This window comes from Saccostrea echinata, unplaced genomic scaffold (assembly GCF_033153115.1).
Source record: "Saccostrea echinata isolate AGI-Se365-2 ecotype Australia unplaced genomic scaffold, CSIRO_AGI_Sech_v1 ptg000040l, whole genome shotgun sequence".
In the NCBI taxonomy this organism is placed as follows: domain Eukaryota; kingdom Metazoa; phylum Mollusca; class Bivalvia; order Ostreida; family Ostreidae; genus Saccostrea; species Saccostrea echinata.
The window spans coordinates 5,365,305-5,387,739 of NW_026889789.1; the positions used below are offsets into that span (position 1 = coordinate 5,365,305).

At 33.1% G+C, this 22,435-nt stretch overlaps 1 protein-coding gene across 1 annotated transcript in view; it reads left to right on the forward strand.

Annotated features, from left to right (window-relative positions):
- The window catches only part of LOC133200540 (uncharacterized), a 35,675-nt gene extending 13,878 nt beyond the window's left edge, over window positions 1-21,797 (forward strand). Inside the window, exons 4-8 of the mRNA XM_061336325.1 lie at window positions 8,208-8,693; window positions 11,341-11,595; window positions 11,928-12,161; window positions 19,328-19,449; window positions 20,454-21,797. Of these exons, the coding sequence (XP_061192309.1) occupies window positions 8,208-8,693; window positions 11,341-11,595; window positions 11,928-12,161; window positions 19,328-19,449; window positions 20,454-21,797 (2,441 nt within the window). The remainder of the gene's footprint in view (window positions 1-8,207; window positions 8,694-11,340; window positions 11,596-11,927; window positions 12,162-19,327; window positions 19,450-20,453) is intronic.
- Window positions 21,798-22,435: the final 638 nt, after the last annotated feature.

The window sequence follows — 22,435 nt, forward strand, 5'->3', positions numbered from 1 at the left end:
ACTTACATTGGAAAGAAATCTTCACATTATTTTTTAGGAGGAGGCAAACAGAGCCAAGGTCAAAGATTTCAGCATATACCAATACCTACAAGGACAGAGGAAAAATTGGGAACCATAGACCCAAAAGTGATAAACCTGTCAAGTAGGCCATTAAACGCGGCTGAAATAAAATTACTGTCAAAAGGATTAAAATTTACACCAACACTAAGTGACTCTAATCTTCAGGAATTATCTAAGGATATCAAGGAATATACAAGAAAATTAAGACTAGCAGAGTATTTTCATAATGATGACGAAGACGAAAACACGTCTGAAGGTGATCTTGTTAGGAACAAATCAAATTTTAATCCAAAGAAAGGAAGGAACAGTCTCCTTGACACCGTTTGTAATACTCTGCAAAATATACCTCTAAATAATGAAAAAAATAACACAAGAAATAATTTACGAAAAGAAGAGGAAAAGGCTGTTCAATCATTGTCAAACGACAGTTCAATCGTAATCAAAGAAGCAGACAAGGGTGGAGCAGTAGTAGTTATGAACGCAGAATTTTACAAAACAAAAATATTACAAATGCTCAATAACAGCGAGTTTTACGATGAAATATCAGAGAACAGTGATAAAAAGACAATGCGAAAAATTAAAAACTTAATAAAAAACCACAATACAACTTCCTTTTTAACAGCCAAAGAAGAGGACTTTTTGACTAATTTTGATTTTAGAGAAAGTGCCTTTTATGGACTTCCTAAGATACACAAATCTAAAATAATTAAGGAAGCGATCAAAATACAAAACTCTGCATACATTACATGTAGCGATCCAGAGGATCTTACATTTAGACCTATCGTGGGTGGACCAAAAGCTCCAACACAAAGGCTGAGTCATCTTATGGACATATTACTGAAACCTTTATGTTTAGAAGTAAAAAGTTATGTTCGGGATGATCTAGATTTCCTGAAACATCTTCCTGAAAAAGTTAGTCATGATGCCAAGCTAGTCACAATGGATGTTACTAATTTGTACACTAATATTACTACTTCTCTTGGTGTCAAGGCGCTCGAGTACTGGATTGATAAATATCCACAAAAAATTAATGAGCGTTTCAGCAAAGACTTCATCTTAGAGGCTAGTAAAATAGTATTGGAAAATAATACTTTCTCTTTTAACGACAAACATTATGCACAAAAGAAAGGAACGGCAATGGGTACAAAGATGGCCCCTACTTATGCCACCCTTACACTAGGATATCTAGAGGAGAGGATGTATGAAAAAACTACTCAGTACTTTGACCAACAGACTTCAGAAAATATAAAGAACAATTGGAAAAGATACCTTGACGATTGTTTTATCATTTGGAATGACAGCGATGCGAATCTAGCAGTTTACCTAAATATTATAAACGATCTAGATCCTGACATCAACTTCACAATGGACGAAAGTTTACAAAGCATTCCGTTTTTGGACGTCCTTATAGCAAAGCATGGAGAATGTATTTCGACAGACATATACTACAAACCGACAGACACACATCAATATCTCCATTTCAGTTCCTGTCATCCAAGTCATACGTAACGTTCAATCCCTTACAATTTAGCTAGAAGAATCTGCACTATTGTTAGCGACAAGAAAAAAAGAGATGAACGTCTGAATGAATTAAAAAAATATCTGCTTGAACAATGCTATCCTCTTGGAATCATTGAGGACGGAATCAGAAAGGCTATAGAAATCGACAGAGATAAACTTATTAATTCTTCAAAAAGTGACACATCAGATTCTGCAATATTACCGCTTGTAACTACATACAATCCAAAGAACAGGAATATAACCTCTACAGTGCGTCACCTCAACAACATTCTACAGACGGATGAGAAAATGTCCAAAGAACTGGAAAAATATAAATTCATCAACAGTAAAAGACAACCTAAAAACCTCCGAAGAATATTGTGTAAATCTACATTTCACGAACGGAATTTGTATGTGGTCAATAAATGCTCTGATTCACGTTGTGGAACCTGCCAGTATATTAAAGAGGGAAGTACTTTTACACTCGGAAATAAAGAATTTACAATCAATGCAGATATGACCTGTGCATCTAAAAACGTTATTTATTGTATAACATGCACTGGATGCGGACAATTATACATAGGAGAAACGGGGACCACACTACGCACTCGTATACGCATACATAGACAACATATCAACCAACCCGAGTACAGAAAAATAAAACTCAGTGAACATCTTGCTGTTTGTGGACAGGGACAATTCTCAGTTTATCCCTTTTATAAACTCAAAACAGAAAATCTTTTAGAAAGACGGGAAAAAGAAAAACATTTCATCAAGATTTTTAAACCGTCCTTAAATAGTTTAATATAGACTGTTTCATGACTTTATTATTTATTACGCTATTAATGAACAAAGTAATTTTACTTAGACTCTATAATTGTTTCCTCTATAAGCATTGTGACGTCATTGCATTGTTGTTGACGTTATCATCAGGTAGCGTTATAACGTCACATGTTTGAATTGTTTTGAATTGTAAAACGTCTGAAGAAGTATAATGAAAGCGCTTACGTTTTACTAACATTGTTGTCTTGTTATTTTTAATTTTCATATATATATATATATATATATATATTTAGTAAAACTCAATTATAGCGAAGTCCTGGGGACCTGTGAATTTACTTCTCTATATCTGTAATTCGTTATATCCGTATAAAAAAAATCGTTTAAGTATATATAATGAATTCGCAATATTCATTTTTTCCTTCAAGTATTACTACCAAATAAGTTCTGGGAGGCATTGAATGCAACATATTACTTGGGCTACTAAATATTTCTGAGGAATGGAATTTCAAATCTAAATACTTTTAAAAATTAATGTCAGTTTAATATTTTGAAACTTAAGATATTGAAAATTCGTAATAAAAGATGTAATTTTCGCTATTTTTAACCTCTACGGGACAGAAAATCAGTTCGCTATATCCGTAAATTCGTTATATCAGAGTTCGTTATAACCGTAATATATTCCTAGGATTTGTTAAGACTTTCGCCGGGGATTCCATAAAACTTTGCTATATCCGTGAATTCGCTATATCCGTGTTCGTACTAAACGAGTTTTACTGTATAAAGTCAAATTTCTGATTATTTCTTCTCCAATGGATTTTTATGTATATATGACATAAACTTTACCTGATTCAGTTTGATTCAGACCCCCACCCCCCTTAAAAGTTTACTAACGAGTTTATCTAATGACACGTTCTGCATAATTCATAAACATGTTTTTTTCTGCCGTTTGGATATTGGAGGAGAGGCACTAGCAAGTGGGCTGTTTTTGGCAAATCCTATCGTCAGTGATCTTAATCAATGTTTTATTTTAAAAAAAAAAGAAAGAAAAAAAAAAGAAAGAAAAAAAAAACATTGGACCGGATTCGGAAAGACGTGAAAAGAAAAACGTTGAGTGAGACCGGTCAACAGGAAATGCTTACTTCTCCTAGGCACCTGATCCCACCTCTGGAATTTCCGGCGATCCGCGGTAATGCCCTGTTCACAGATTTGTATTGTTTGTAAATTATTAAAGATTGATCACTGTTCGTTATCTTCACCTTTTTCATAGCGTCACTTCTGCAGGGTTTCCCTTCTATTAATTGATAAATCTATAGATAGATAAATCTATTTACCATTTGAATCTGTTTCTTAACAAATTGATCTAATTTGTAAAAGCTGTCCGATCCATGCTGTGCTTGATCATACTAGATAAGAAAACTGGTAGGCAAACCACTACATTATAAATAAGAGTCCAAATATTGGAAGGCACGATCGACATCGTAGTGCTGTCTTTTATACTTTAGTTTATATACACAACGTGTGCAATTTGTAAGTTGGACACCTTTTTATCATTTCAACTGGCATGGATTACCTCGGTATTTTACCTCAAAATGCTTTCAGATGTAATAAAATTTCGGATACATTTGACAGCCGATTGGACACTTTTCTATGGATATAAAATGATGCGCATGCCTATGCACAGTTTTATAGAAGAAAGGGGGATGGGGGGTCCGGAGTTATTCAATTTCAGAGCTGTTAAGATCTGTATAAAAAATAAAAGGTGTCCGCAGAACCCCCCTCTTCACAACGGACCGTTCTAAGTTGGTAAGAGGAGTCTATTAAAATGAAAATTGTAACCCCTGCCCCTTTTAAAGAAATATTTATATTTTTTAGCTCACCTTAGCCGAAGGCTCAAATGAGCTTTTTTGATCAAAATTTGTCCGTTTTCTGTCGTCGGTGTCTCTGTTGTCGTTGTTAACTTTTCATAGTTTTATCGACTTCAATTTTAACCAAACCTGCCACAATGCATCCTTAGGTAAATGGAATTCAGGTTTGTCCAAAAAAAAAAAAAAAAAAAAAAAATCAAAATAAGTTCAAAAAATAATGACATCTTCTCCTCAAAAACAGCTACGCCAGAATAGTCTTAACTTGTGTGAAAGTTTCTTTACATAGCGTAGATTCAAATTTGTTCAAATTATGACCCCCCCGCAGATAGGGCGAGACGACAACAGAGAGATCGAATTTATACACAGGAACATACAGGAAAAACATTCTTCAAGGTCATGATAAGTAATATTAATACAGAAGCATCCTGAGGTCATGTAGATTCAAATTCGCAGCTCTGTTAAGGCTGCATAAAGGGGGCGGGGCCTAATTTATACGGTAAAAGTTTACTGTGACATCACACAAATATAGCAATTCCTCACAATAACAGAAAATGAAATAGGCCTAATTTGCGAATCTCAACTGCATAAGAGTAATGAACTACATCAAAACTTATCACTGCATTCATTTTTGTCGCTAGTTAAATCCCACACAGCGAGATATAAACAAGTCACTGATCGCAATGCACTTGTCGACATGACGTCATCATTGAAAGTTTGACGCATTTTATGTGCAGTGAGAGGCGGATCAAGTAATTTTTTCACAGTGAAAAATGCATTTTATTATTAAACAGAATATTACTTGCAAATCTTAGGTAGACCATTAATACAAATCTGAAACGTTTGTTTAGTGCCATTATTTAAAAAATGTCGAGAGAATGTATTGAATTAATTCTACCGTGTTTTTGTCTAAAGGGTGTGCATGTTTCACGCCGAGGTGCCTCATTAAATCGCCTTTTCGCAAGGGCATGCACTTAATAGATCGGGACCATTTTTGAATACACATAACGGACATATTCCTTAACATGAAAAGTGCTGCTGCTTTCCTGAAATCGATAGCATAACTTAATAAATACATAAAATACTTGGTAAGAGTCACACATATTTCGACATTAACCAGATAACTTGAAATTTAAACTAATAAAATGCGAATTCTATTTAAAGCAGCAGCACTTTCCATTAACCACAAGTCATGTAGAAACAATCCATTACTTTAATTTTTTTAACTAGGGTATGCCCTTGCGATATTGAAATTTGTTTGTGACCTAAATACAGTACACATTACATGCATTTATCACGTGACTGTCAAATAACGTGACCAAACCAAATTCAGTACAGAGCGGGGTATACAATGTTATTTCAAAGAATGTTAAAGTCATAAGGTAATATAGTACCTTTACAAAAATAAATTCAGTTTAAAAAGGTATGTATTTATGCACGTTTATATTCTGTTGATTTCTTCGAAGTACGCCTTAACAGTGCTGCGTTTGTTCAAATCATGATCCCCGGGGTAGGATGAGGCCACAAAAGGGAATCAGACTTATACATAGGAATATATGCGAAAACTTCTTAAAAATCATCTCCTGATGACCTGCAAAGCCATGATTAGTAATATCAATACGAAGCATCCTCATGTAGATTCAGGTTTGTTCAAATCATGACCCTGTGGGTAGATTAGGTTCACAACAGGGGATCGAAATCCTACACAGAAACATATAGGAAATATCTTTAAAATCGTCTTCTCAAGAACAGCAAAGTCATGATTTCGTTAAAACAGAAAATCATCAGGTGATGTAGATTCAAATTTGTTCAAATCATGACCCCTAAGGTTAGGCTGGGGCCACATTAGACGATCAAAGTAAAACATATGAATATACATGTGTAGGATTTTTTTTTAGAAATTTCCTCAAGAACAGTAAACAATGATTATATTAATATGATCATATTAATATGGAAGAAAGTTTGATCAAATCACCAGTTAGGGTTAGGGTGGGACCACTTAATAATATATTTAATCTTTTTAAGTACTGAACTGATAATTGCTTAATACTTATAAAAGTGATCAGGTTAGCAATGTGTTCCACGGCTTCTTGCTCTTCATTTTCCATTTTTGGTAGTGAAAAAAAATCTGAATCGTATTTTTTTTAAAAATGGGTATGCCCCCCCCACCCCCTCCTTCTGTACAGACTTAAAAGTGCCTCTATATGAGCTCTTTTCAATAGGTTAAATACTTCTAGTATTCATGTATCGCTTCTTACACACTTGTAAAACAAACATCGTAAAAATGATGTCCCATTCATTCCATTAGTTTTATTCCTTGAAGTCTTCACTCTTTTTGGCACTGTACATGATTAAAGAGTATCACAGTCTAAGCTGACTACGAAGAACAGGAAGTCTACAGAAGAAGAGGAAGGGGATTTATCGTAAAAGGCTAATATAGAAGACAAAAATGAAACGAGAGAGAGAGAGAGAGGGAGAGAGAGAGAGAGAGCTTTTTGTTTAAGAGTAAGTTAGTTAACGTCTATTGACAACTGAATTAAGAACACGAGATTTTAACCGATTTTTAACGCATAAATACCATACATTTCATCCTTTAGAATATCGGTGTGCATGTGAACAAATCAAACTCATTCCGCTTTAGGTTTATCTACAATGCACATAATTTTTGCGAATTGTATGCATTTATATTTATATTTTTGTTTATATATGAAGAATCTGAGGGGAAAAGTATTACGTTCAACATCTAGTACCAGAAAAAAATTGAAAATTGATCTCGACACTTTATTATGAAATTATTTTGACATTTTTTTTTTAATTTATCTGTGCTTAGTTGACTACAAAAACGTTGAATTCTGAATCTTTCTTTGATGTAGTTAAGCCATCGTCACAATGTCGAAGTTTTGAGAATTCGGAACTCCACACAAATCCTTGACATAAGTCCTATTTAAAAGTTGGGCTTGTGGTTACACATGACCTAATGGGTAATTATAGACTTACCGATGAGAATATATTTTTTGAAATCCGTCGTTATCAAACTGCCCAACTCCAGAGCATATCTTTTGCGATTGTAAGGAGGACGTTCTTCAAAAAATTAATCCTTGATGTTACATTTAAAGTAACTAGTTACAAATCATACAATATTGACACTTTCCATTTTAAAGACGATTCATAATTGTTTTTTTAAAACTCACCTTCAATAAAAGCTGTTTTCTGATTGGTTCCAGTCCTAGACCAGGAACAAATAAAACAGTAACTTTCTAGCCCAACTTTTAAATAGCGACTTATGTCAAGGGTTTGTGTGGAGTTCCGAAATCACAAAACCTTGACATTGTGAGGATGTAGTTAAGCATGAATAAAAAGAACGTAATTTTAAATTGTATATCAAATAACACATGTAAAATTTGAGCTAATTATATTCTACATCTAAATGGTTGACAGATTACGGATTAAGACTTTACTTCAATTTTTGATAGCTCAATGTTCATAAAATGTAAAGTTCATATTGCCAATTGAGTACCTTTTAGATACATGTATTTTGCATTAACATGCAGATATGTAACATTATTGTCTCTGCAAAGTTTGGAATTAGTACTTGAGTGTGGTCACTAGTAGTCTTCTAACTACTGTTCAAAGTTTTTTAGCACTTTTTATCTTCATCGTTATATTTGGTGCTGCGCAAGCACTTAAGACGGTGGCATCTGTGGGAAAATAAATATATATATGTAGAGTAGCATAGCATTGTGCACTACAATATAGCGTACGATATGCTGTGTGAAATCATACTTTAAATTTATCCAAAATTTTTGAAACATTTTGATGGTTCGTGGTTCTAAATTTTTATATGGTAATGTGATAAACATTTATACAGACTAAAATAATGCCTTTTTGATATAGTGCTATACAGATGAAAAAAATTGCAAATGTAAATATATATTCATTGCGAACATCATTCTGCTACTTTAACACTTTTAATGTTCCTATCTTTTGTTTTCATAATTTCAGGTAAATACCATAACTATTCACCGGAAATCAGATGTCTACTGTATTGCTTACTGTTAACTGAGAAATATCAACTGAATCTCAATGAACAATCACACAGAATCACAAGGGACAAAATCAGAGACAGATATTTCCATGATATTGCTGAGGACGGCTTAGTAGATCCTCCTGATGGAATCACAGAAACACAAAATGGTGTAATAACATTTACATCAAACGATATCCGCCATGACGTCATGTACGCCTTTGTCACGGAGTGTCTGGTGGAGGACAGCGATCTGGAGTTTTTCCTGACCACGGCGTCACGTGTCGTTATATCAGAATACTGCAGGTCCTGGGAATATAAGAGAAGTGAGGGAGAGAGATGTCTGTATGTACCGAAGTGGCCGGAGAAGATGTACGACCTCTTCATAGACAAACTACAGCTGGACATCATCACACACTGTACCATGTCTGACGGGTGGATTCATGACAGTATTAGTGAACGTGGTAAGTATTTCTGTACACGTAATAAATATATAATGATTCAAATGTAAATTATTCATTACGATTTGATAAGAATTAATGGTAACCTAGATGGATTGTTTGAACATAACAATCAAACAGTACACGTTAAAGACACTTTTATACACAGAATGAGTAACTGAATATAATTCAAATTATTTTGAAATTGTACTTGTTTTTTTTTTTTTTAAATCATCTAAATTTAAATTGTATCATGTAAATGTCAATATTCTAAGCTATGGAAAAAAGTTTATTTTGAACACGATTGTTTCTCACAACTTACTCAAAAAATTTATACTTAACAGCATGTATTTTACACGGGATAAACTCCAGAGAGAATAATTCAGCTCTTACGCACCACAATATAACTATTAAAAACATTCAAAAAACTCTTTCAAATTCTGAGGTAAAATGAACATTTTTTTTTATTTACACTTCATTTTAGTATAATGAAATAAGAAATCCAGCTTCATCTCTAACACAAACTTAAGGAAAGTGTTTTAACACCCTACCAACAAATGTGCATATAGTGTACAGATCAGTGTAGAAACCATGTCAAAATTTGATTATTCGTTGTTAATTTTCAATTAAAGAAATAGTCAGAATGTATGTTATTTCCATAAAAGTACCCGGCGTTGACATTAGTAGTATATCATTTCCTTGAAGTTTAATTTCATTAATGTAATTCTAAATATAATTATTTAAAAAAAAAACATAAAATTATAAGGAATAGGAACCTTTCCAATCCCTTCTGGCTCTAAAAAAAAAATAATTAAAAGTTACTTTTAAATTTCATGGGTATACATGAGCAGTACATGTATGTCCATTCAAACCCAAAGTTTAAATGCTTGTGTCGTTTACTAATAATTGAATTATTAGAAATTCAAATAATGAGTTCACGACAATAATATATTTTCTGGATTTATTACGCATTTCTTTCCGACTGCAGTTTGATTCCTGATGGCACAACGGTCCGTTTCCAACTGCTTAACAAGTCTGTGACTTCAACGCCAATAGTTTTTGGAAGTCCAATTGTTTTAATTTGTCGTGGTTATTACTGTTGATCGTCACAGGCATTTGTTTTACACTTTAAGATGAAAACGGTGGCTATGAATCACGATGATCATCACGCAGGCATTCCCGTCGAATATGTATAAGATTTGATCGGAAACCATCATTGGAAGCTTTTAAAATTTCGTTTTCTTCTTTAGGTTTTCGGTTTTCCGACACAAGACGAATTTATGTCTTTGTCGGACTGGCTGGCTTCAGAGTGGCAATGGTTTTTTTTTTCATATTTTGTGCAGGTTTTCTGGTGACTGGAAATAATTTCTTCCGTTTATCTCACTAGGTCGTTTCAAGAGTTCAGTATTAAAAGTAATTGTTTGTACAACTTGTCATTAGTTGTAATGGTATCTTCCTGTTTTTGAGCTGTTTCGATTGCTCATTGTATTTAGTTTTGATCGCTTTCAATTTAGTTTTCAAGTTACCTCCAGGGTCCATAAACTGCTGAAATGCTGACCTTAATGACGAAAGGGGCAGCATTCGCATGGAGTTCTAACTATCCAGTTGTTCCTGTAGACGCCTTTTATCACTCTGATGTATTTTGGCAGGTTTTTGGGGTTTTGGTGATGTTCGTTTGGAATGGCATACTCGTCTAAAGTGTCCGAAATTTAAACACTTGTGACACTGCTTTCCAATGGCATGGCACATACAGTATGGGTGACTTTTTTCGCAGCGTATGTATGTTTCAAATGGGTTTAGCACATATGGACAAGTCTTAAAACTCCGCTGTATCCATTGTGGTCTGAAAGAATACACGATTTTCCTAAATATCCGTGTTACAATTGGGGAAACTAGAGTCACTTGCTTGGCATTATTTAGAGAGATCCGAGATCCATGTTGAACACAAGATGAACATATCCTCTGTACTCCACCAGTAAAGTAACGTATTTTCAACCCGGCCGATGGCGCCTCTTATCCTAATGCTTCAATTGCTTTTGATAAGGGGAAGCCGTTTTACTATAGACAGAAATAAAGATGTTCAAAACAACTTTGGATATTTTCTAGATTTCCACAATCTATGTTTGCCTCAGGAATATTAGAATTCCCAACAGAGAGTTTTATATCAACCTAGTTTTAATAAATCTGAGTCAGTAAGGTATGGATTCCCGTCTGGTTTTTTTTTTTTTTTTTTTTTTTTTTTTTTTTTTTTTTTTTTTTTGCAATTGTCCATCAACCTTCGAATATCATCATCCTTTTCTCTGATGAGGTGAAAAGAGTTTCATAAAATTTTATTAAGAATAGAGTGGTGTTATTTGGGGAAAAAAAATAGAAAAATACTTGAACAAAACACCAGTTTATACGGAGGATGGGATACAAAAGTAAAACGATGTTACCATTTCGTAGAATATAGGTACAGTAATAAAGTAAAGCGATCTCTAAACCATTTTATATGAAGATATCGAAAATGATAAAAGAGTTCATTTTATATTTTTGAGGCTCTAATAACTATACGTGCATTTTAAACCTGATATTGAAAAATTAATAAAAGCTGTCAAATAACATGGATTTCCTCCTAAAACTGAAAAAATGTACTATTTGTGTTCCGAATTACTGATTTCATATGATACAGTTGGAATCCCTTATGAAGTACTTGGATGGCACCAGGAGGCCAGAGAGCGGTATGTGGAGTACGCTAAGAGAGGAACACAGACAGTTCATCACGCCCGGGGGATGATTGTAGGATGTGCTGGGGCAGGGAAAACCACGCTACTTAAACGTCTTCTGGGATTTAGTGAAGAGGAAGTTAAGAAAGTAGAATCTACTGAGGGGTTGGAGGTGCACGAGGAAATATTTACTATATGTGATGAATTAAAATCATTAAAAGGTAACACATATGTTTATGGTTTTCCATCTTATGTCTTTAAGAGAGAGAGAGAGAGAGAGAGAGAGAGAGAGTCAACGCTCTTAAACAAAACTAAAAATATGATTACTTTAACTTGTGCTTAATCATGCAAATAAATTACTTTCAGCGTTGTAAGTTTACCACTTGATTTCTTAAAAGAAAACATAATTAGTTCTTACTTATGAATTTTTAATAGAAAATCAGAAGTACCCCCTCATTGCTTCTGTAATGTATAATATTTCCAAAATATTTTCAAAATGTGAGGTATGCTGATTTAGAAAATAGAAATACTGATCATGTGATGATTTTTTTAGCACAGAATAGCAAGGACAAAAATGGGGAAAAATATACAAGTTTTGACGCAGCAAAGACGTTGACATTCTTTGACTTCGGAGGACAGTGTGTGTACTACGCCTGTCACCAGATTTACCTGACCAGGAGAGCTTTCTATGTTGTGGTGGTGGACGCTTCTAAACGTCTTGACCAGGAGGTTGATAAGAAAGTGTGTGATCAAGATGGGAGCGTGTTCGCTGGGTGGACATATGGAGGTATACTTTAACAAAGAAACATTGATTTCATTTTTTTCCCATTTCATTAAATATAACATGTTTGATTTTCATATATGTGCCGTTAAAGAGATAATTTTTTTCGGTAAATCATTTTAGTGTGTAAATGATTACATGTACTGGACAAAAACAAGGATGCATTATGATTGGCCATTTATGCCTGGCCAGTTTATGTCAGTTTTCTTATTTTTTGTCATCTACATTTGCGCTCAAAACATTTCTAAAAGCACAATCTTTTACAGCGCTCTAATTGGCGACTAATTTAGATTGGCGCCTAAATTTCTTTGTAAGTCGTCAAATTGGCGACCACTTTAAATTGACTTGGCTTATCATCGCCAAATTCCGGAACTGAAAACATTTTCAAGATTTTTTTTATGAAGAAGCGAAAAGAAAGTTTTAAGTTGAGAAAATCTTTTTTTAGCAATGTGTTTTTGTTGTCACCTTGTTTGTTTATACAGAACGTGCGAACGAAATTTCGCATGGCACCTGTGCACACAGAGCTCAGGTAGACCAGATAAGACAATAAGTTGCTCCAGGTAATTTTTGATTCCAGAAAATCGACAATTGTGAAACACAGTAAAGTCTACGGAAGAAATTGTCCATTATTCGCCAATTAATAAATTTTCACTCATTAGAGTTATCGTTAAGACATAAATGTTAGGGCATAAAATGTAAATCGTATAAATTAAAATTCTTGATATTATAATAGTTTTAAAGAATATTTCATAAGATTCAAGTTTTTTTTTTAAAGACTCCGGACAGTGTGGTTAAGTCGATTGAGTCTTACAGTACATGATCAAGTTATAACCTTTTGGAATTTAGTTGGTTTATATTTCTTGTTGATTTTTTTCTTTAAGATTGCAATAGTCTTCCCACCCCACCCCACCCTTCCCCAGGCCATGTCACCCCAATGAGTCAGTATATTGACTAATATTAGCTTTTAAAATTGGCACCTTAGTACATGTAAAATATGCCTGGCGACTAGAAATTTGCATTGGCGACTAAATATTTTTCTATTCGGAGCCAGCTGGCGCTTAAATTTTAGAAGTCACTTAGAGGATTGTATTTAGTTCTTATTGATAGGAAACCATGCATTTTACAATTTTTTCTCCATTGTAAACAAAGAATAATGTACTCAGTCAATCGCATATAATCAAGCAATACTGGAACAAAAACAAGATTTCCAAAAACAAGACTACACTTTTAGGATATCCCTTAATCATTCAAATTTTTCATTTGATCTCAATTTTTCATTTCGATCACTAGCAACAGGGGCAACAGAACATATTATAATTTTCATAAATGAAAACCTAATCCCTTTTTGGGGATGGGGTGGGGTAGGGCGGTGGTGCTGATTTCTATATAATTGAAAAGAAAGAAAGATTGCATTTTTTAACTTTATGTAAATTGTTTGTTTTATAATTTTACCTAAAAAATGCATATTCTAAATTGAGGACACAGATAAACTGCTTTTGTTTATCGCAAGGTAATCCTAGTTATTCGTAAAAAAAAAAAAAATACAAAAAAATTTTAGTACATAGGTCACAATCTTAATTTAAAAAAAATCAGCCTTGAAAAACACTTTTTGCTAATTAATGAGAAAGAGGTTAGTTTTCATAAATTCCTAAAATTTTCATTCAATATTAGGAAAATTCAATTTTAATTCACCTTTGATTTATATTTTTATAGTCCTTCAACAATATAAATTAGTATTTCTCTCTTTGTCTGGCGGGATTTTGAAAAGAATATAAATGTAACTTTTTCTTTGGATATTGTACATGCATGTGTTGTGTTGTAATATTTTGTTCTTGCATTCTTCTTCACCTTCACATATCTCTTGACTTCCGGATGTTGTTGGTGCACCTTTGAAGACGTGTCCACAACTTCCATCCATCTGCCTCTGTTTTTCCTGCTCTGAGATTCAGCCAGGCTCAATCCTGTCTATAATTATTATTATCTCTCGAATTTTTTTTTCTGTCTTAATTCCTCGTCTCCATCCTACTTCAAATGTTACTTGCAGGATTGTCTTTGCAAGGCCTCTTGAGCGGGAAACGTGGTCTTATCACTTAAATTTACTCTTCTTGACACAGTAAGGAGGTCATCTTGCATTCACTATCAACAAAAATTATTGCATATATGATTGGGCCCTTGAAAAAAAGTGCTTATGGCAATATTACATATTTTGAGTTTTTCAAGGTTAGAAGTTGTCAAATGTGATTTTTTATGGTTCGACTCCAACTCTAAGTAAGAAGGGTTATCAAAACGTTCGTGGACTAGCACTATGAAATTAAGCCTCTTAAGGTACATCAATGAATTTTTATACATTTCGTTAGCGTTATCTTTTCTCTCTATATGATAAACTATAAGTCATAAGTTTTATATTTCAATGAATTGCTGATGTTTTTGTAAGCCATGGTATGCCCAGGTGGCGCAACCTCGAAGATGACGTTTTCTCTACATGAGTGTTACTGAAAAAGAAAAAAAAACTCTTTTGATACGAGCATTGATCACCCAAAAATCACATTATTTAACATACATGGTATGACACAATTCTTCCGTAAAATTTGCAATTTTTACCTATATCTAAAGGTTCTATGAAATATTATCGTAAAATTTATATGAAATATTTAAACAATCACGGAGCTGAAATGACGTCAAAAAGAGGAAGGGGGTTTCGTTTTCCAACATTTTATACGTTTCACCCATGAAAAATTGGCATTGACCTTGGAAATGTTAAAAAGGGCTACAGAGAAATAAAATGCATCTAGAGTATTTGTTTTTAGAGCCGAAAAAGATTAGAGATATGAAAGATGCAAAGTTAATATCGATTTGTAGTCAGGGTGTTAAAACTTTCTCACATCGAAAAGTGACATTGATAATGTGTCATACATGTAGATATTGAACTTCGAAAAGAACTTTATGCTGTTTTAATCAAGTAAAACTATGAATAGATCCATTTACAATATTATGCATTGAAATCAGCTGTCCATGACATTGTAAAGTTATACAAAGAAGACAGGTTCAAGTCTTTACTTAAATCCAGGGAATTTCTTCAAAATAAGTGTATGAGGTATAGGGATCGGGCATTGAGAAACAATGACGTTTTTGGACGTCATGAAACTAAACGGCGACAGCGCCGGATGATCATATATATAAGTATAGAATCATTTTTTTGTTTCATTGTCTTTTTAAATAGTTGTTATAAGTAGTATCCATAAGTGGTATATGATTGCGAGTATTTGAGTTGTTTGTTTTACACTTAGCTCATGATGGGACGACAGGACATAAGACATAAGAATGGTGCGATTACCAGGCAAGAATTGTTTTGGAAACATGTTGGATTAATTCGAAAGTTATTTCATTTTAAATATGGCTCTCTATCAGCCAAGATGTTTATTTTGTTGTTTGAAATGAGTATAAATCTGACATATATTCCCAGATGCGAAAATAAAAACAATAAACTAGAAGCTACCGGGTAGAGTAAAACATATGTTTGACTTTTTCAAAATAGAAACATGACAAAATCAAAAAAAAAAAAATATTTACTATTATAGGAAAAATTTAAGGGTATTCAGATGATACACTTTAGATACAACAATTATTATGATTTTAATTGAAACAATATGCTCTTACTATAATTCACATATCAAACTAGCTGGCAAAATTAATTTTAATTCACAAATTTGCATGCATTAATTAACGTTCAAGGATTTTCAGTGGTGATTATTTGGAGATTGGATTGGGTAGGTTGGGTGGAGGGGATTTCAAATGTTTACTGACATACTTATAATTAATAATCTTAAATGATAGTTTTCTTAAGGTGCGAACGCCATGATCCTAAAAAAATTAGTTAGAAATAGGTCAAATAATAGAAGATTGATTTTCCAATCTTTTTTGAACATTTATCTCCCTTCAAATAATCAAAAACAAGGTCCTTTCCATAAATAATCAGAGATCACAGGCTCCACATGCTCGGAGATAGCAACTTAACAATTATCTCTGACTGAAATGCACCCAATGTATGGCTCCCAAGAAAAACGACTGAATTTCTTTTGTGAAAATGGAATGATTTAGAAATAGACAAATAGTAGTTTCTGGAGATTTTGCTCATCATATAAAAGGAATAATCCAAATATCATGAAACTGTGAAATCATTCTTTTTTCATCTTTTCATTTATTTAAATCAAATAAATTTTCAATTTTATGAATCAGAAATAATCATATTTGTTGTTTTGATGCATTATTCGCGTTTTGTAAATTGCTGTTTAATTTACGGTCAAAGATTAATTTAATTGGAAATCAGACTTAATTATACCGTTCGTGTCCAGTTAAGTGTGTTTGGTATATGTACGTAACATTTCCTGACTGGCCAAGTTTTGAAATGATAAATTTTACAAAGTGGTACATGTAGGTAAAGTGTTGTTCATTGAAGGTGTCGAAAGGATTTTCAGAATTTCAATAATTCCTTCACCCTTCGCAGTTCCAAATGAAGTGTTTTAAATGAAATTCAACCCAGTTTTATGCCAGAGACATTGATATGCTTAGCATAAAATTTGACACATGTCAAAGTTAGTTCCGGTTATATGAAATCGCCCACCCCTTCAAACATACTGACGTCAGAATAAAAAAAATTAAAAGCATACTGTTCATGTTTTATGCAGTGTATTTGTAATATTTTATCACACATAACATCTGATTTTTAAAATTCTAAAGAATTATTTTACAAACAAATAAAGAACTTAAAGGAAAATCTTTTTAAATAATTCGATTGATTGATTGATTGTATGTTGTAGTACGTCCCATTCGAGAATTTTTCACTCATAAAGAGACGTCACCATATACCGGTGAAGGGCTTCAAATTTAGACCTTTACTCGGCATTCAGGCCCATTTAGCAGTGAGGGATCTTTATCGTGCCAACGCCTGCCGTGACACGGGGCCTCGGTTTTTAAGGTCTAATCCGAAGGACCCGCAACTTTCACTTCAACGTGCCGAGCGCATGGCGAAGGAGCAGTTGCTACCCATCGACTTACGTCAGTCGTGGCCGAGATTCGAACTCACGATCTCCTGATCACGGATCGAGCGCTCTACCGACCGAGGTACCGTGAACGGTTACATAATTTGAAGGCAAATTTAAGTTAAGCAATATTAATTTAAATCGATTACTGAGCTTACATTTATATATCATTGATTAAACATTTTATTAAAAAATAATATCACTGTCAGGACTTACATTGCGTAGATCGAGTATCGATCAAAAAGTTTATTTTTGAGTTCCCGAAAATGAATAGCCAAAGTTTAGAAAATTTAAAAAAAAATCATTTCATGTTTTGATAAACAAATTGCCTTGAAATTCCATCTTCTGATTAAAGTCCACATTTCTTAAAACAAATTACATGTAATAAATTGAACCCAATGTACCCTCTCTCTCTCTCTCTCTCTCTCTCTCTCTCTCTCTCTCTCTCTCTCTCTCTCTCTCGTATTAATTTTGAAATATTAAATTATTTATTCTGATTTAAAAGTAACATTTTATTTCATCCAACATATCTAAAAACAGAACTAAAGGTAAACGAAAAGAAAAACAACATCACCACCACCAACAACAAAAGCAAATAAACAAAATAAAAATCAAGATGTATTTTTGAAACACTGATGCTACCGTATGGCAACTTATAGCAAAGGTTAAACTTTCTCAAATCCAAATCAAATATGTTGGTACCCAAAGTAAGGTTTTGTCTCGAGGAATATACCTGTAAAATATGAAAGCCCAAGCAGCAACAATTAAATAGATATGGAAAAGGTTAATTTTTTTTTTCCAAAAGTAAGTCAAAAATCAAAGTAAAGGTCAAAATCAGTGATGCCCAGGGAAAGGCCTTCTCCCACGAAATACACAGGTGAAATATGAAAGCCAAACGGTTCAAAAGTTATGCAAATATTAGAGATTTTCAAAAATAGGTCAAACTCTAAGGTCAAGGTCAATGGATTACAATTGTTGGTATCCAAAGGAAGATCTTTCCACAAGGATTACATATATGAAGAATGAAAACCCTAGCACAAACCGTTCACAAGTTATGGCCAAGGTTAAAGTTTTCCAAAAGTAGGTCAAACTCCAAGGTCAATGTCAAAGGGTCAAAAGTTGTTGCTATCCAAAGAAAGGACTTATCACAAGGATTTCACATGTGAAGTATAAAAGCCCTACCACCAAGCGTTGAAAAGTTATGGCCAAGGTTAAAGTTCAGTAAAATTTTGCAAAGTTGGGTCAAACTCCAAGGTCAAGGTCAAAAGGTCAAATGTGATGATACCCAAAGAAAGGTCTTGTCACAAGGAATACACATGTAAGATATGAAAGCCATAGCTCCAACCAATCACAAGTAATGGGCAAGGTTAAGTTTTTGCACACAAACAGACTGACAGACAGACCGACGGACTGCGTAGAAACTCCATGTATGAAGCCCCGAATCTTCGATACGGGGGAATAATAATAATTAACTAACTAGCTAACTATCTTACTTACAAACAAATAAGAAAATAAAAACATTTAAAATGTACTGAAATTGAGGACCCTCTAAACATCAATGAAAAATTATTTTTGGATGCTGAGGAAGTAATATCGAATAAAAAAGAAAATATATAGCATTTTCATTTATTTTCAACATTGGGTACCTTCCATTTTCCTCCAGGAAAAATATTCAAAGACAATAAAGTGTTTAGGAGCTAGAATCACGGTGTCTATTCCTTACTTAATAGGAAAAGTACAAAAGTTCAATTAAATTGGGTAATAAATTTTTTATTCAATTTATTTTATTATCGGTCTAAGGAAAGATCCTTCTAACTGCATGAACTGCCATAAAACTGTTACCCCCCGTTGCAGATCGAGTTACGGTGAACGTCAAAGCAGATTTTTTTAACCCCGTGTTTTCGTTTTGTTTTGACACTAGCTTTTGCCTTAGATCTGAATGTTGATAATAATAATTTATTTTCATTCATATATTCAATTTTTATAATATATACATGGATACATATAACCTGGTTTGTCTCTGCAGAAACAAATAATTTAATATCCATAATTATTCATTATTCCGTAATTTAATATTTTTATTATTACTTTTTGAAATATTTTAAAAAGGAGCATTTTTATGTTTAATTGCAGACTACTTTGTATTCTGGATAAAGTCTATACATACGTACTGTTGTTCTGACAACGTAAAAGATACAAAACCAGTAATAATAATTGTTGCAACTCATTGGGAAGAAGGAAACAGACGGTTCAGGGTGAGCTTTATTTATCTAATGAAATTGATATTTACAAGATACCATCATGAAGATTTTCTTTAGATTTTAAAGAACTTAACACTTTTACATATATATTATTATAACAGTAACTTGATCCGAAGAGTCGTATCACGTCAAGTTGACGGGTGTGGATCATCAGATCAAACGAGACGGGAAGTGTCGAGTTTGATGTGATGATCCACGCCTATTAACGGAACGTAATACGACTCTTGGAGTCAGGTTACTGTGATAATGATAAATTTATTATATATCCCTCTATAATTAACAAATTGTGATAAAAGAAAACTTTTGGGATCATTATAGAACGTTTAATCATTAAACATTTTTAAGGAGCTTTTTTATATGCAAGAAGAAACATAATGTATACTAGCTGTGTACTACGTCATCATTTTCGGAGAGGGATGATATGGATTAAAAAAAAAAAACCACACTGAGGTGATCCGGAATGTCGGATCACACCGTCTTGTGATTGCATAAAAACAATAGTAAAATTGAGTGATACACAGTTGAGTATATAATAAAATTGTAAAAAATCTTTTAGTGATTACTAATAATTTCTAATGAATAAAATGCCTTTCACCATGGCACCGATTAGATAAATATATATATGTCTTTTTGGATTATTTGCTTATCATTATTGCAAGTATTTGAGAGACACTTAAATATACAATCAATTCATCAATTAAGATTCCCCTCCAATTTATATATATATATATATATATATATATATATATATATATATATATATATATATATATATATATATATATATATATATATATATATATATATATATAGATATATACTTTAAAAAATATGTATGACTCCAGGATCTTTTTGTATTGTTTGGAATAATGATTTATAAAGAAAGAAATAAAATCACAGTCCCAAATGATGTCTTAACAGAAAGAGAAAACAGACAGTATATTATACATGTAACCACTTGAAAATCAATCGGATAAATAAAACTTTTATCATTGTAGGATACAAAGGAACTGATTGGCAGCTTGCGGTTTCAGTTTCCAAAGTCATCTTATTTATCACAGTACATCACGGACCATAATGTTTATTGTACAGATTTTACTTTACCTCTCCATGATTTGGAAACATGTTTCTTCGATATAGCTTCCAAAAAAAGATGGAACGAAAACATTCCAAAAGAATGGTCTTTCTTTGAAATAGAAATTAACCAGAAAAAACAAAGAAAGAGAATCCTGAAAATCTCAGGAATAACGACGGAAGTACCAGAGATTACTGCTAAAGAGCGGAAATGTTCTGATAAAGCTGAAAAGGGAAAACAAGATATGCTGCAATATTTTCATGATGCTGGAAAAGCTCTGTATTTTAATGAAAATGGTTTAAACAAAGAAGTAATTATTGATGTACAATGGTTTATTGACGCCTTCAAACATATCATTACAGACGAAATACATTTCAAAGGCATTCTTGTGACCCAAGGTGACTGGGATGAATATTACAAAACAGGAAATTTGCGAGTGCGACTTCTTGAAGAGGTTTGGAAACATATAGATGAAGAGTTTACTGAAAAGCTCAAGAAAGAAAACCAAAACTATGAAAGTGAAGACGAAGACTCCGAAAGTGAAGACAAAGACTCCGAAAGTGAAGACGAATCATATGAGGAAGATGAACAATTTCTACAATGTCATAAGGAATCACTTCTCAATTTTATGCAAAGACTTGGTTTACTTGCTATTGGTACAGAATCCCACTATATTCCGTGCATGAATCGTAAAGAAATAGAAAGAGAACTTCTAGATCTCATCAACGAATCAGAGAGTAAATCATCTGTCCTTATTTATCAGTTTGAATTTCTGCCATTTTTCTTGTTTTTCCGCCTTGTTGTTGCTTGTATGCAAGAAGAGGGTTGGAATGTACTCAAAAATGAGGGTACATCTTGCCTATACAGGAACGCTGCTTTGTTTTCGTATATGGAATACAATATCCTTCTATCCGTAAATAAAGATTCTATACAGCTTCAAGTATTTCAACCGGTCGCAGGTTATGTTTTGGAAAGAGTAAAAACATGCAAAATACAAAGAAGAATAGAAGAAATGTTGATAAATCTTTCAGGAACATTTTACAGAAAGATACAGTTTGTCAGAGGCTTTAGGTGTCAAACTGACGAGGGAGGAACAATTGCAATGAATATCGAGAATCATTTTTTACCGAAAACAATGATTCCGAAAGAAGACCGCAAAATGGTGTGCCCTTTGCATTCGATTACTAATCGGCATATCATTGATACCACTGAGTTAACGAGATACTGGGAATTCACGAGAGAAGCGGTATCAGCAGAGTGCAAATAATTTTCGGAATTACAAATCGCTACCAACTTTTAAACTGTTTAACTTCTTTAAAATGATACACATATCACAGGTGGTTGGAAATTCCATTTCTGCATTGCTTTTTTTTTTTTTAATTTTTTTTCCCAAAATTCTCTTGGAATGACTTATTGTACTCATTGTATGTTAATGTATCTTGATGAGTTACAGATCAGTAGCCTTTTTCACAAAAATTCTTACGAGTAAGATTAAAATTTTACAACTCTGTAATTTCTTTGTTTAATAAAGAAAATTATTTTTTCAGAAGAATAATTCTCAATATACTGTAATGTAATAGAAATATAAAATTTTATGTAACTTACTACAATTTAGATACATATAGAAGAATTGGAAAATTTTAATCATAGTCGTAAGATTTTTTGTGAAAGGGGCTACAGGTTTGCCTTTCGTTTTGCTTCAGTGTTTTTGACGGAATTATGACCTTTCTGTTTTTCAGGGTTTTCTGCAATTTTTTTTCTAAACGTTTGTAGATATTGAGCTGATTTTTGGTGTGTGACTTTACCTTGATGAGTTATAGATCAAGTTTGCATTTCGTTCCACTTCATTGATTTTTGACGGAATTATGGCATTTTCAATATTTAACGGGGACCAGATTACACTTG